Source organism: Amaranthus tricolor, chromosome 17 (genome assembly GCF_026212465.1).
Source record: "Amaranthus tricolor cultivar Red isolate AtriRed21 chromosome 17, ASM2621246v1, whole genome shotgun sequence".
In the NCBI taxonomy this organism is placed as follows: domain Eukaryota; kingdom Viridiplantae; phylum Streptophyta; class Magnoliopsida; order Caryophyllales; family Amaranthaceae; genus Amaranthus; species Amaranthus tricolor.
This window is the reverse complement of record NC_080063.1, coordinates 16,057,027-16,071,331: the sequence shown is the minus strand read 5'-3', so window position 1 is coordinate 16,071,331 and position 14,305 is coordinate 16,057,027. Positions and strand designations below refer to the sequence as shown.

The window sequence follows — 14,305 nt, the reverse complement described above, 5'->3', positions numbered from 1 at the left end:
TGCGACGACGGAAGCAAAGATCGAAAACAATAATGAAAGCAATAAAGATTCAAACAAACAAAAAGAAAATCACACCGAGAAATTAACGTGGTTCACTATCAACGTGATAGCTACATCCACCGGCACCGAGAATAAACTTTTCACTATAAACCGAGAGATTACAAGATGAACACGAGAAACCACAACAATGACTCTCCAAGTTTTTTCTCTCTTAGTTTTCCTCACTTTGTGTTTTGCATTGCATCATATGCTCTAATTCTAATTACATGGGACCTTTATATAGTATACCTCATAATAAAAAGAAATTAGGGTTAAGAAAATACAAAAGAAACCGTCAAAAACTAAGAGTAACCGGCCAAAAACGTGCCAAAACTAACTTTCCGCGAAAATCGTAGTGCTCCGCGCCCCGCGCACAACCTTCTACCTGGCGACCTGCTTTATCCATTTCCCAAATCTTCATCCCATATAATGACTTGTTCGAGTCACTATATTTCAACAATTTAGTTGATTGTTTTGCCTAAATTGATCTTGGTGTGGGTGTTGTTGGAGTTGTTATCAACCCTTTGTGCCCAAGACAAATTACCAAAATCCCGAAATCCTGTTACTACAAACAATGTAAAACCCTAACAAAAACCATAAAATTTCTGTTCATCCTCGCTCTTAAATCCAACACAATTACACAAAATTTCAATATATACAACATTTTACCATCCCAATTTCCACAAATGGATCCCAACTATAATGATAAAGCAGAACATAAATTTCCTAATAACCAAATAGCATGCATTTAGACAAAATTTAAACCCAGTTCCCCTAACTTCATAATTTCAACTAAAAATTGAAAACAAAACACACCCAATTCAAAATTAACATCAAAACTTACCAGAATAAAAAAATTTTAAAAAAAATAAAATAAAAACTATACATGGATAGACACCAGAAAATCAGCAAAAAAAGGAAGATACCTTCAAAGGGTTATTTGAAAATTTCAGTCACTCTTCAGAAGTTTTCAGTACAATAGAATTCTCATACTAATTCTGTGCAAGACAGTGACCAAAACTTCATTTTGGTTATAAAGAGGAGAAACAGGGGAATGGTATTCTGTGTTTGGAGGTATGGCATCCAATGGACACAAACTACAATGGTTCTTGTTGATGGGTACGTTTGGATGATCAAGATCAATCAATACTCTTTATTACTCTATTTCTATGAAGAATTCTATAAATACTTGATTCTATTCTTTTCCAGAAAGGATTCTTCCAACAAATTGTACTGCCTGCTTCCTGGCGTCCTGGAATGGAAATATATTTAGGGGTAGTTCGGGAATTCTTCCATTAATGTTCAGCTGTTTTAATGTTCTAATGGAAGAGCAAGAAGATTGATGGAGATCTTGAAGAAATTCTTGAGTGTATGAAAATTGAGGATATGGTTTATCTTTATGTTGGAAGAACGAATATTAGTGGAAGAGTAATCAGACATTAAAAGGAAGAGAAAGGAGATGCTCCCCTTCATTAAAATTAAATAAGGGTATTTGTGTTATTTTACTGTTTAATGTTTTTGGTTTTGTGAAAATTTTTTTAAAAATTGTCGTCATATTTAATGCTTACTATGTAGAATTTTCCTATAAACTACCTTATGGCTCTATACTTTCATTGTCATTATTTATCTAGATTATACAGCATTATTATTTGTCGTCATATATTAGGTTTACATTAATTGAAATAAATTAAAACAAAAATTTATATGTAATTTACGTTTAAGTTAATTAAATGTTGAGTTTTTGAGATTTAAAGATATAAATGAGTTGAAAGAGTTTTTGAATAAATTGGAAATTTTATGAAAAAGTGACAACAAATAAAAAATATCGCAATAAATAAGAATTGAATATTTTTATTTTGACCCGTCTCATTTTCACTATAACATTTTCACTTTGAGTGATGTCTTCGCCTCTTTCTCTAATAATCTATACATATTCTAATGTTTTTTCTCCTTTTTAATCTTATCAACATAATTTAATAATATATTCACCTTTTTCATGTTTGTGTGAATTGTGTCATTTGTCATTTTATTAATTTTACGAGGAGTAATATAGATAATATATTTTTAAAATATGATAAAAATTTTAAATTTGACTTAAAACTGATCAATTTTGACATTAAATTAATCAATTTTACTTACAAGTTTATAATCTTAAATTAATCAATTATTTTAAAGTCTTTAATTTCGACGTTAGAGTTATCAAATCAAATTTAAAAATGATCAATTATATATAAAGTAATTAATTAAATGATCAGTTATTTTGTAAAATAAATTAATAAAAATTTTCAATTTTGACTAAAAATAATTTTTCTTGAAGCTTTCTATTTTGACACGTCTTAAAATAATCAATTAAATTACCAATTAAAACTAAAAGAAATCAATTTTAACTTAAAAGACTTCAAAATATATCAATTATAACTAGAATCGGGAGATAATAAATTGGCGATCTTCCCGCTAATTCGACGCCATTTTAGCCCACTGCAGTAATATCAAGTCTCTCACGAGTCGCAATGTCAGCAGAACAAGAAATTTCTACTGATTCCTCTTCAATTCTCCTTCCTATTCGACGATGCCTTGAATCCTTCTCCAAGGTTCCATTGATTTTGTTTAGATAATAAATTCGATCAAAGAAAACAATTACAGTTTGAATTTATTGATGCAGGCAGTTGAAGCTGGTGATTCCCGCCGATCAGAAGAATCTATTTCTGAGCTTGATGAATATCTTGACTCAAATTTTCATCCGGCTTTTTCCGATCCCAACGATGAAGAAATCCAAAGTAATTGTGTTTTGGCTGTCCATCATATTCGTTCTTTCCTAACAAATCCATCTCTTGATCAGGTTGGTTTTCTCTTTCTGTGTTTTGGATTTTTTTTTATTGGGAAAATGATTTTGTGCGTAGGAATGTTTTTGAAGATTGAAGTACACAATTTAATAAAGATTGTGTTGTGAGCCGATCGAAATCTTTGTTGTTTAATATAATTGCGAAATGGAATTGTAGAGCCAAGATCGGTGGTAAAGTGTTTCGGTGAATATTGAACACTAAAATGTATAATTTGAGATAATAATATGCGTGTAAGTGGTAAAGAAAACAAAAAATGGCACAAAGTTCGGACTATGTCTTCCTTGGTCACGATTCTTTCGATGTTTATGGACAATTTTGGACTTGATGACAAAAAACTCACAAAGGAAGAATAATAATTGAGAGATAACTAGAGTTTGATGTGTTTGAGACTATGGTTTCTTGTAGATTACTAGACCTTATTATTGTGGCTAATAATCGTGGATCCATTAGGGTTATTTTATAATTCAATGTGACATTAGAGTTTAAATGTAAACACATCGCTGCAAAATAGATGTCGACCTTTGTTGGGACATTGTACTTGTTGTGATTATGGGTGACTCATATTCACTAAGTAATTAGGACAATGATTAAGAGTTTTAATCATTCATGTTAGTGTTAAGGTTAGAAGAGGACAATCACATGTTGGGTGATTTTGTTTGTATGGGAATTAACATGGTACTATTGATAGTGTAAATCTTCACATGTGAAGGATTAGAGTGCAAAAATCAGTCCAAGGATCAAGGTGTAAGAAGCTTTGAAGACCGTGGGTATACACGAAAGAGGAAAGGCAAGCAACACAAGTCAGCAGAAAGCTGCCTGCAGCTCGCTCGACCCACTTATGGTCGAGCGTAGGTCGAGCACGGTCCCTGCTGCTCCTGTACGCATGCTGCTGTCCATCTCTTACTGCTGCCCCCTTTGTACTACTTAAAGACCCATCATTTGCTATAAATATACTTGCCTTAGGACCTCATTATATAGCACCAAAGTCTCACGTAATAGAGCTACCTTACTTGCTCATGTTTACTCCCTAATAGGCTCCTCTCTTCCCTTACACTAACGTCCATTGTAATTCCTTCAAGTTTGTATTCTCTCCTCTAAACACATTAATATAATCCTAGGCTAGATGGTGGATGTAGCCCAAGATTGGTGAACCACCTTAAATCTTTGTCTTGATTATTTTCTTATTATTGCCATTCATCATTATATTGCATTATTTGGCTCCTACAGTAAGACACAACACAAGCATCCACTTAAACTTCATACGTGTGATCCTTGAGTGAGGTTTATTACCTCTCCTTTCAGTACTCAAACGAGTGTGCCATATGCTCGTTCGAGCATACTTGTGATTGTTTGAATACCAAGGTCTAGGGGTGCTTTTTTGAGCACAACTGGTTTGGAGCTTATGGTTGTTGTGTTTCTCCGCTTGTTTGAACGTCCAACGCCGGTTTGAGCCCACCACTTTTTCAACTTTCCTAATGTAACTGCTCCTTCATCGAGCCATTTTATCCTCTTACATGACTATTCAAGTCACTTACGTAACAAATGTAGACTTAGGAATAGTTGGGTTTAGTTCGAGGAAGTAAGTTTTTGTTGCAGATGAAATATTTAGTGGCAAAATTACGAGTTAATCTTTAGTTTTGATTGTTGATCTTCTTTCACATGAACAAGAAATTAGCTACTGAAATGAAAAAATCAAAGTCAATAACACACATATAAGTGTTGCAAATCGATGTGTGTTATTAACCGAGGCAACCTCCTATGGAAAGAGAAATCATATAGAAGTATTTCATGTGGGAGAACGAATTGAAAAGCGAGTTTCTAAAAATAATGTCTTTTTTTTTTTGCTTATATTTCATATATTTGATCAACACTTAATGACCTCTATTTGTATTGAGAATCTTAGCTAATTTAGGAAACACATTTCCTTAACGAACTAAAACATAAGAAACCTAACAAATTTCATATAAATAAAGAAAAAATATATATTCCTAAACTAAAAGATATCATTAAAAATATCATTTAAAAATTTAAGAAAATAATTAACTTTGATAATTTTATTCCTATCTTATTTTGTTTTCTAACGTGAACATTAAACTGCAAATCATAAATGATATCAAACCTAGCCTTGCTCTTGTTTCAAACATTTGGGGGATGTGGTATGCCTCTAAAACAAGCTCGGGGTTAAGGAGATATTTGATGTAAACATTCTTGCAATTGTCAAGTGAAAAAACTTTAAAATGGGTGTTTTATGGCTGTCTTTTACAGGCTATTGTTGATGCCCTTTCGTTTGAGTTGCCTAAAGTTGTTGCCAAGCTTGCAGGAACGTCCCAGAGGTGTTCTGATGTAGTTGATAGTATTATCAATCATTTTATCATAAAATGTAGCCCGCGTGATATGATTTCCGTGTTCTCCGAGGTATATTTTCTCAGGTCATTTTGCCAATTCTTGTGATACCTGCAATGATAGTCAAATTCAGTTGTTGCACTTTTCCTTCAGATGTTTGGCTGTTTATTAGAGGAAAATTGGACCAACAACCCAAATGTCATATAAAAAAACTGACAAGGCTAGCATTTTCATTTTGGCTTAAGAGAAAGCTATTTATCAAATACTTTTTTTGCCCTTTTGACCAATCAACAAGCCAAAAGGCAACCCAAAGTCCATTTACCAAACAACTCCTATATTCTGCTACCAATCGCATACAATTGCATACGGATACTTGTGTGCTTAATAAATTAATTATTTCATGGTTCATTGTAGAATATGTGCAGTAAAATGATTTTGGTCACATCTTAACTGACAATAGATGTGGAAGGGACTCTTTATTTTTGTCTATTATTAATTTTGATTTACTTTTTTGCTAATTGCTGATATGTTGGACCAGGCATTGGATCTCTATGGCAAAACAACTGATTCTCCTGGTTATGTTTCTGCTATTTTACGTGGATTCTCAACAGGTACTAATGTTCATAGATAGGTTGGTTAGCGTTGGGAATGAGAAGTACAAAAGAGAGAAATATTGAATTATAACACAGGGCATAACTCTAGAAGGTAAAGATGGATTGTTATGATGTGACACATGTATTCTTATTTGATGATATAAACTGTTATTTATAATAGAGCTGATTTGTCCCCACAAGTCCATATCTAACCTCCATTCAAATGTCCATATATTCTTAATATGGAGAATTAGGTATTTTCTCAGTTGAAGCATGTACCACTTTACCTGGGAGAAACATGGGTTTGATTCTCGTTGTCCCCATCCCCTTCCCTTAACCTACCCTGTACCTCCAAATAAAATTCATTATTTAGCCTGAAGAATGATGGTTCTCTCTTTGTCTTTCAGCATTTCTCTCCCTAGAAAGACGTCAAGTTGAGCAAATAAAAGTTGCTCTTCCCATTCTCCTGAATGCCGTGAAGGCTGCTGCCATTGATGTGGATGATAGAGATATAGACTCTGAGAATTTGTTTGAAGGAGCAGTCTGCATTGCCGATTCTATATTGGAAATTTGCAAAAAGTTGGTCTGTTAATTTTTGGCCTGTTCGTTCATAGTGAAATTATTTATATCTTAATATGTTCAAAAATCTCTCTTTGGCTAATTAAATTTATTAATTCCTTGACCAACAGGAAGTTGGAACAAATGGACAACTTTGTGGTTTACTTCGATTATATGTTTTGGAAATGATGGTACGTACCCACCTCCCAATGTTATTTGCTTATGAGCACTTCAGAGTTGGAGCAATTATTTTGCCCATGTCTATGCCTCTTAACTGCGAAGAACTTTCTTTGCCTAATTCCATTCTTTCTGACGTTTATATTTCAATTTTCATTTTCTGCTTGTTTCTGTCAAATTAGTAGGTGTACCACACTAATTATTTCTTATACATTTATCTACTTGTCTTGCAGACTGTTGTTTCGATTGTCACGAGAGATAATGTTTCATCCCATCTTTCCGTTGTGAAAAGATTATCAAGCTTCTTTACATATTGTGGTTTATCATATGCTGATCTTTTAACTAATCATGGAGCTGATCCACTTATCAATCTTAAATGTGGTATTGAGTTATCAATGTTCAGCATACCTCTTCAATTTCAAATTTCTTGACAGTATTAATAGACACACCATGATGACTTATAAGACCTTCTCAGTCAGGAAACTTTCCTGGGATCCATGAAGTTGATTTACCTCTTCCTTCTGCTGTGTCTAGATGAAACTGATGATTTGATGGATTGTTTTGGCTATGCCAAGCATGGAGCAGTGCTTTCAGGCAAGTTATATTTACCATGATGATTTTCTTTATCCACTATACTAGCTAATACATATGGTCTTGCTTCATTGTGACATTTCCTCTTTTTCATATTTTGAGCCAGTGATTTGGGGGCACATATCTGATGAAGTCGCTCAGGCAGCTGGACAAGATGAAAGTATTCTCAAGGATGAACTTAGGAGTTCCCAAAGTAGAAGATGGTTAGCTGTTGGGATGATGAAGTATATATTTTCTTTATCCAACCTGCCTTGTGTTTTAAAGAAGCATGCGGCAGACTTCTTGCTTGTCATAACGGAAAACTGTGACCAACAAGATATGGATGAAGAAATGATATGCTCAATCTTTACACCCCATGTTATTTCTACTCTGCAGGTAGTGTCTTTCTTAGTCCCAAGACAGTCTACATCATTTCATATGTTCTGTCTCTGATGCTAGAAAACATTCAGGCTATTATATCCGTCATCACGAATGCTCCTGATGCTGAGTTAAGAAAGACTGCTTTTGCTGCATTGAAAAGGGTGAAATTTTTTAGTCTTTTGCATTTCATTTCGTTGCTACAAGGAGATGATTTCCTTCTCATTATTAAGCTATCTTGCATAACAATATCTTCTTGAATTTGTGGTAATATTTTTGGTCTTGTGTTACATGATATGCCAGAAAGAAGACAGTCTGTCTTTTGCTTTCATTTCTGAACCACTCGTCAAGAATGAAGCTTAGAAAATGCTATGATTGAGATTCTCTCCTTGTGTACTATATATGACTGTAACGGTGTGTCAGTGTGACTGTGGGGTGTTTAGAATCGGTACCTGCAATTTTAAGTACCAAAAGATGTGCTTACCTTTTCAGGGTAGTTAAAAATGCAGCTCTTGGTCTTACCTGTAAAGACTGGTTACTTGATTGACGGTACTTCAAGTAACCGGATTGGGTCACTGGGTATGCAGAAATTTTAAAATTATTGACGTGATGTTAGAACTTCACAAGACAAGGTAACCTGCTAGGTCCTCCAAAATCTGTTAGAAGTTAGAACTCCACACAAAATGTTTAGGATACCAGTGGTACTTCATAAAATGACGTGAAGTACAAATGAAAATTAGTCAAACAACGAATTGATAAAAATTGTACCTTACAAATCACAACAATGCACTTAGGATTGTCTACATGCCACCAAAACAATCAGTGTGAGAGATCTTTTGCAACAAAAATTATACCTTTAGTCGACCTAATTTATACTAATCTACAACTAAGAAAACCAATTCCAATGACCATTTATGTATATATTCTTTTCTATTCAACTCATTCCTATTTATTGTAATATGCTCCATCAAATCCCAATTTTCCATGTCATTCTTGCTCCTGGTCATTTTCGGCCTACTTCCTCTTTTAAACTCATCTAAGTTTTAACTTTTTACTTTTCTAACTGTATCATTTTTGGTTTTCCTTTGCAAACAGCCAAACCAACATAGATGGTTTTCTTTCATTGTCATTAGTATCTCCAACTTCAAGATCCACTTTTATGTCTCCATTTCAAATTATGTCTTCTAGGTTCACGATCCGATATGACCAACAACAACCCATTAATATTCTTGTACACTTTTAATTTACTTATAACTTATGTTTATATATTACTTAGTCTTGAGTCTTAGTCATTTGACTACATGGACCAATCAGGAGGTAATCCAAATTTGCAACAGGTTTTGGCTACCCAAGAAGACAGATATTAAATTTCCTGCCCCACCTTTTCTTGTCAGGTTGGCCCATCAGCTGGTCAGGTATGGCAGATTGTATCTTTGGGCACTCTGTGAGAACTGAGGCGTGAGGACCCTATATCCACACTGCTAGTAGCCCCGCAATAAGAAGTGCTGGGATGATGGAAGCAAATTTCGTATGGTAAAGCCCCATTCCTCGGTTAAAGGCTAGGACCATGGGATTTGAAACTGAGCTGCATGGGCCATGGCTAGAGACTCCTGGCTGGTCTTTAATGGACTGGATTTTAGTACTCGGTGAATCGAACTGTTTGTTGGATGCCTCAAATTTCCACCTACTGTTCTCCCCCTGTTTTGTTTACTTAAGTGTGACCTGCTATTTTCTGTTACATAGTACTCCTGCATTTACACTTTATCACTGTTTGTTCTGTATATTTTGTTTCTCCTTTTGCTAATTTCAAGTTAAATGAAGTATTTTTGTTGCTTTCTGCTCATGATTCTCAATCTCTTTCCTGACCTAGAATAGTTTTTTTCTGTGCAGTCTGCATTAAATTTTTTTTTATCTATGTTAAGAATATATACATGCTTTCATTAATCATCCTGAGATCCGATTGATTGACAGGTACTTGCTGATAATCCATCTTCATTAAGGCTTGACATGATGCACGTTTTGATTAAAACTAGCACTTCTTCATCCATGGTTAGACTTTAACCGTACTCTTACTCTTAATTTTGGTGGCGTATACCCCCGGTCATGGCAATTGGCCTTTGCATCACTCTCTTGACTCACATAGCCAATTGGAATTTTTGCAGGTGGCCTTACTTTTAGATTGCATTAGAGAGAACCTTCGAGAAGATCATATTAAACTGCGAGAAGAGAAAGTATTATCTTGTAGTAGTACTTTTTGGAACGCTAGCATACTTAACCTGGTGGAGTTTGTTTTGTTGCCTCCTGATGGAGGACCTCCTTCTCTCCCTGAGCAATGTGACAAGGTATTTAAATCCAGAACAAGTGTTAGAGTTTTTTGCTTGTTTTTGATTTGTTCATATTCTGGTATTTTTGGTCTCTCTCATATTATGTTCTGCGATGAGTGAGCTTCTGCTTCCAATTTTGTTGACATTTGCTGATTCTTATATCGCAGGTTCATTCAGCTCTTAACCTGTACAGATATGTTCTAATAACTGAGAAAACAGGTGAACATATTTTTACAAGTAGCATTTTGCCTTCAGGACATGGTTCAATTTATTATGCTTTGGATGAGTTGGTTTTATCTTTTTTGTTTTCGAAATAATTTTCACCAGCAGTATTGAATATTGAACCAAAGTATGACACACGGCAGTGGCGGATCTTGGCCCATAAGTTAGAGAGGGCCAAAAAATTAGGGGGTCAGATTCGAACCCAAAATTTCTTGTTTGAAAACTATATTCTTAACCACTAAGGTACATATATTTTATTATAATGGTAATGCAACTTTTTGCTTTTATATAATGACCTAAAAAAATTTCAGGTTGCCCAAGCCCCATTCGGCTTTAACAAATAACCCGATACCTAGTGATCTAAAAGGTTATAAGACTTGGAATGAGAAAGATGGGGGATTTACAGACTGAATTGCTTTGGGATGATGCATGTTGCATGTGTGCCAGTGACCCGAAGCCTTGTAAATCATGGCTTTAAAATATCTTGAATGAGAGCCACAGAATCTGATTTAGGTTTTATTAGTTTTTGACTCTTTTGCTCTTGTCCTTTACTTTCTGGACTCTTGGGAAATGTGTCCTTGAATTAAATTCAAATAGGAGGGAGAGGGTTCCATCTGACAGGCTCCTTCTAAAATTTATTTATTGATCCGAGTAAGATTTCTGGACCTGGGAAGCAATTGACATACTGAAAAGATCCTAAATTCCTTAGTCATTGCTCTGAAAAGGTGTGCTGAGATAATTGAACAGATATATCAAGAATGATCTAAAGGACTAAGTTGCATGTTGATAGGGATGCCAGTAAGGATGGGTTGGTTTATGATGGTTTTGGTGAAGAGAAGCTAAAATTGTCAACTTGTTCCTATCTATAAAGGAGCATTATCCTATGTTGTGTAATGTGTACCATTCTTGGATTATAGGTTATCAAATACAGCAGTCACACTAAGGCTTTAACCATAGAGATAGGTGCTGCTAAGTATTGCTATCTTGAGAGCAAGATGCTATTATGCTTGAGGAAGGTACGGGTATAACTATCCACCTTGAAAAAAAGTATTGATCCAAAAGACTGAAATTGACTCTTTTAGTATTGCATTTCTGATACCAATTTAAACGAATAGTGATGTTTTCTCCTCTCTTAGCTACTGCATTACTATATCACTCCCAGTATTGCATCTTTGATACCAATTGAAATAAAAGGCTTGAGGACTATCTATGATGAAGAACAAGATGAAAAAGCAATGGAAAAACAGAGCATACACTAAGGAACAACAAAAGCAAGAGCAACAACACAAAAATGATTAATGAGGCATTTTGAATACCTCTCCCTCAAACAAGCTTGTAATTCATTGATTAATCAACATCATATTAATGAAACAAACTCTCACAAGCCTTAAGACCAGCCTCTCAAGCACAAACATCTCACCTTTGATGGAGATTACACTCACTCACTAATACAAGGCACTCTAGGTTTCCCAAAACTGTTTTCCCTTGTGTTAGCCTCCACAAGCTATTCCCATTGCTGATTTAGTCCCTTAAATAGGCTCCTAGATCAGTGGAATAAACCTGAGGACAAATAGACAACTTTCCCACAACGTATCGACCAAAAGAGAAAAGTCGGATTGCGCCCTGCACTAGGGTGCTCAAATGAGCACTATATGTGCTCGAATGAGCTCCATGCCTTTAGCATTTACTTCTTCTGTTAGCTGCCTCGTTCAAGGTGCCTTCCTACCCATCCTTGCCTCGTTCAAGGCATGAACCAAGGTTCTTGTTGTGCACCTTCTTGTCTTGTTCAAGACACCCTCCTCCAAACCTCAAACTCCCACGTCCCATTTGCACACACATCATCCTCCTCCAAAGTGCAAGCCATACAATGGGCTATGATATTGATCATCTCCAACACTAAGAGAATCAGCACTTTCACTAACACCTCTATTAAGTATATGTTTTCTTTCCTTTGTCTCCACTTTCAGTTTCAGCTACAATTTACAGATTGCTGAATTTCTTTTTAAATCATTATTGCTGCTAGTGAAAAGCATAACACACTTATTGCTTCAAATTAAAATGCTATTATGTTCTGGATACCTATACGTGCACGCCCGCTACATCTTAACCAATCTGGAGATTGCTTGCATACTGCATGTTGAAATCATATGATGTAGAAATGGTTTACTTTTTTACCCTAAAGCAGTCTTTTGTTCAACTGGGCTTGATTTGCTGCATCAATAAATCTTGGCTTCTTTCCTTAAAGAAACATGCAAACTGAGTATGTGATATGTCCAATTACCCAATGGAAGATGATGGAGCTTTATGTAATAGTAATGGAAAAGGCTCTATAATGGCTTAAACATCCTTAGAATGGTGTAGAGGAGAGCAGCCCAAAACCTTGCAGACATTTCCAGACTGAATCATTTTCAGATTAGACCAATGGAGTCTCCGCCTGAAATGGACCACTTGACCCGCCTTTTGATCAACTCGTAAAGTGAGATCTTAGTGATATTAGTTTCTGTATGTGTATGTTGTATTCTGATTGGCGATGCAAGGAGATTGATTATTGACATTAATAATTGGCGATGCAGGGAAAACGAACTACACAGGAGTACTGTCTAAAAGCAACTTAGAGAAGGCCTACAAAAAATGGTTTTTGCCTCTCAGAGCTTTGTTGATACATAAAGAGAACACGAGCGCTTTCCAGGAACCTGTGATCAACATATGGAGCGGATTAAACCCTCTCAATCTCGTTTTGTATCGCTGTATAGAACTGGTTGAGGAGAACATCAAGCAATCATGAAGGTAATATTTTCTAGTGCTATGAATCATGATAATGTTGTCTAGTTTTCTCACTAATTTTGTAATATAGACTAGTTTTCAAAATCTTACTCATTTTAGTCTCTGTTATATTCTTATTTGAGTTGACTTCTGAAATTTCAAAATCTCAATTGAGAACATCCATGGATATTGAATGGCCCTTTTGGTTAAATTTTGAGTTTATAAGATGTGAAGGTCAATTGATTTTGTCCCTTTTGGTTAGATTTTGTATCCATTTAGTTGGCATATTTATTCTGTTTTATTTTTTTTATTAATATTGTATTTTAGATGGATTTGCTATGCTAATTATAAACATTCCTTAATTAGGAAAGTAAAAAGACTAAGAAAATTTTTGTTATGAAGTCAAGACGAGTCAGAAATTGTTTCTTTATTAGTATATTACTATAGTACTCTTTTTCTTTGAGTTTGTCTTATTTAACTATTTTCTGTGAGAGCTTTTTTGAACAAATGAGATAAATTCTAATATCAAACTTTGTAGAAGTACTTTTGAATTATGAATAATTGGAGATTAAAAATTGTATTTGTACTAGTGCATTGAAAGTATGCAAAAACAAGCAAGACACTTTAAATAGGTGGATAAGTGGGGGTCATATGTTTCAAACATCAAGCCCATCCATAAGACCAATGATCCATCGAATGATCATTTCCGCACCTTACTTTTCACTCTTCACTCGTCTTCTATTCGACTTATTTGTATCATTTTGGTAAAAGAAAATTATATTATAATTTGAAATGATATAAAATAGTGAAAAAAAACTCTCACAATGATAGTGGCAACATAAACAATAGTGTATATATTATGAGCTGTGCTCTAATTTATTTTTGTCATATGTGGATAAGATGTTTGTATGAAAAAAAGATAGAAGTAATATGTAACCACTATAAAATAGATACTTTACTTGGCCTCCTATTTAATTTACATCTCTCTAAAAATATGTAAATATTTAAAATTAATTAATAAATAAGACAAATAATAAGTAAATAGAAAATATATAGATATGATTAGAAAATATAATGTGGACCATAACTAAAAAAAGAAGAGTATAAGGTTATAAAAACTGAAAACATTAAATAAAAAATTAATACTAATTTATGGAACATAAAAAGTATACACCAAAGGAATTAAGTAACTTAAAAGGAATTAGAAAATAGTAACTTTTGTAAATAAAATTAGTAAAATCATAGAAGGAAGAGAACAAGTTTGAGAAATAAAGGCATGGAGCCCTTTGACATATTCATTACTCTATCTTTAAAAAAAAGCAGATTAAATTTGAAAATTTTTTAAACTAAAATAAAATACGATTCTCTATGACTCATATAGAAGGCGGTGGGCCCATCACGCTAGTTGAATTGTTTTCGCAAACAACAGTGAAATTTAAAGTCAACCAAAAAATATTTATGGTGGTGTCAATTTGTATGGATGTTTTCATATTGT

At 34.3% G+C, this 14,305-nt stretch overlaps 1 protein-coding gene across 2 annotated transcripts; it reads left to right on the top strand.

Annotated features, from left to right (window-relative positions):
* Window positions 1-2,453: 2,453 nt before the first annotated feature.
* Window positions 2,454-13,901, top strand: LOC130804048 (aberrant root formation protein 4). 2 transcript variants are annotated; one of them, XM_057668352.1, is made up of 14 exons: window positions 2,454-2,630; window positions 2,702-2,878; window positions 5,148-5,297; window positions 5,764-5,836; window positions 6,226-6,401; window positions 6,508-6,567; window positions 6,787-6,931; window positions 7,088-7,147; window positions 7,251-7,519; window positions 7,594-7,665; window positions 9,473-9,550; window positions 9,664-9,843; window positions 9,993-10,044; window positions 12,621-13,901. In XM_057668352.1, the coding sequence occupies exons 1-14, from the start codon at window positions 2,550-2,552 to the stop codon at window positions 12,830-12,832; spliced, it is 1,785 nt and encodes a 594-aa protein (XP_057524335.1). In that variant the 5' UTR covers window positions 2,454-2,549; the 3' UTR covers window positions 12,833-13,901. The 2 variants fall into 2 exon arrangements, with proteins under 2 accessions (XP_057524335.1, XP_057524333.1); XM_057668350.1 differs by having other exon boundaries at window positions 6,787-6,934; window positions 12,621-13,900.
* The last annotated feature ends 404 nt before the right edge of the window (window positions 13,902-14,305 follow it).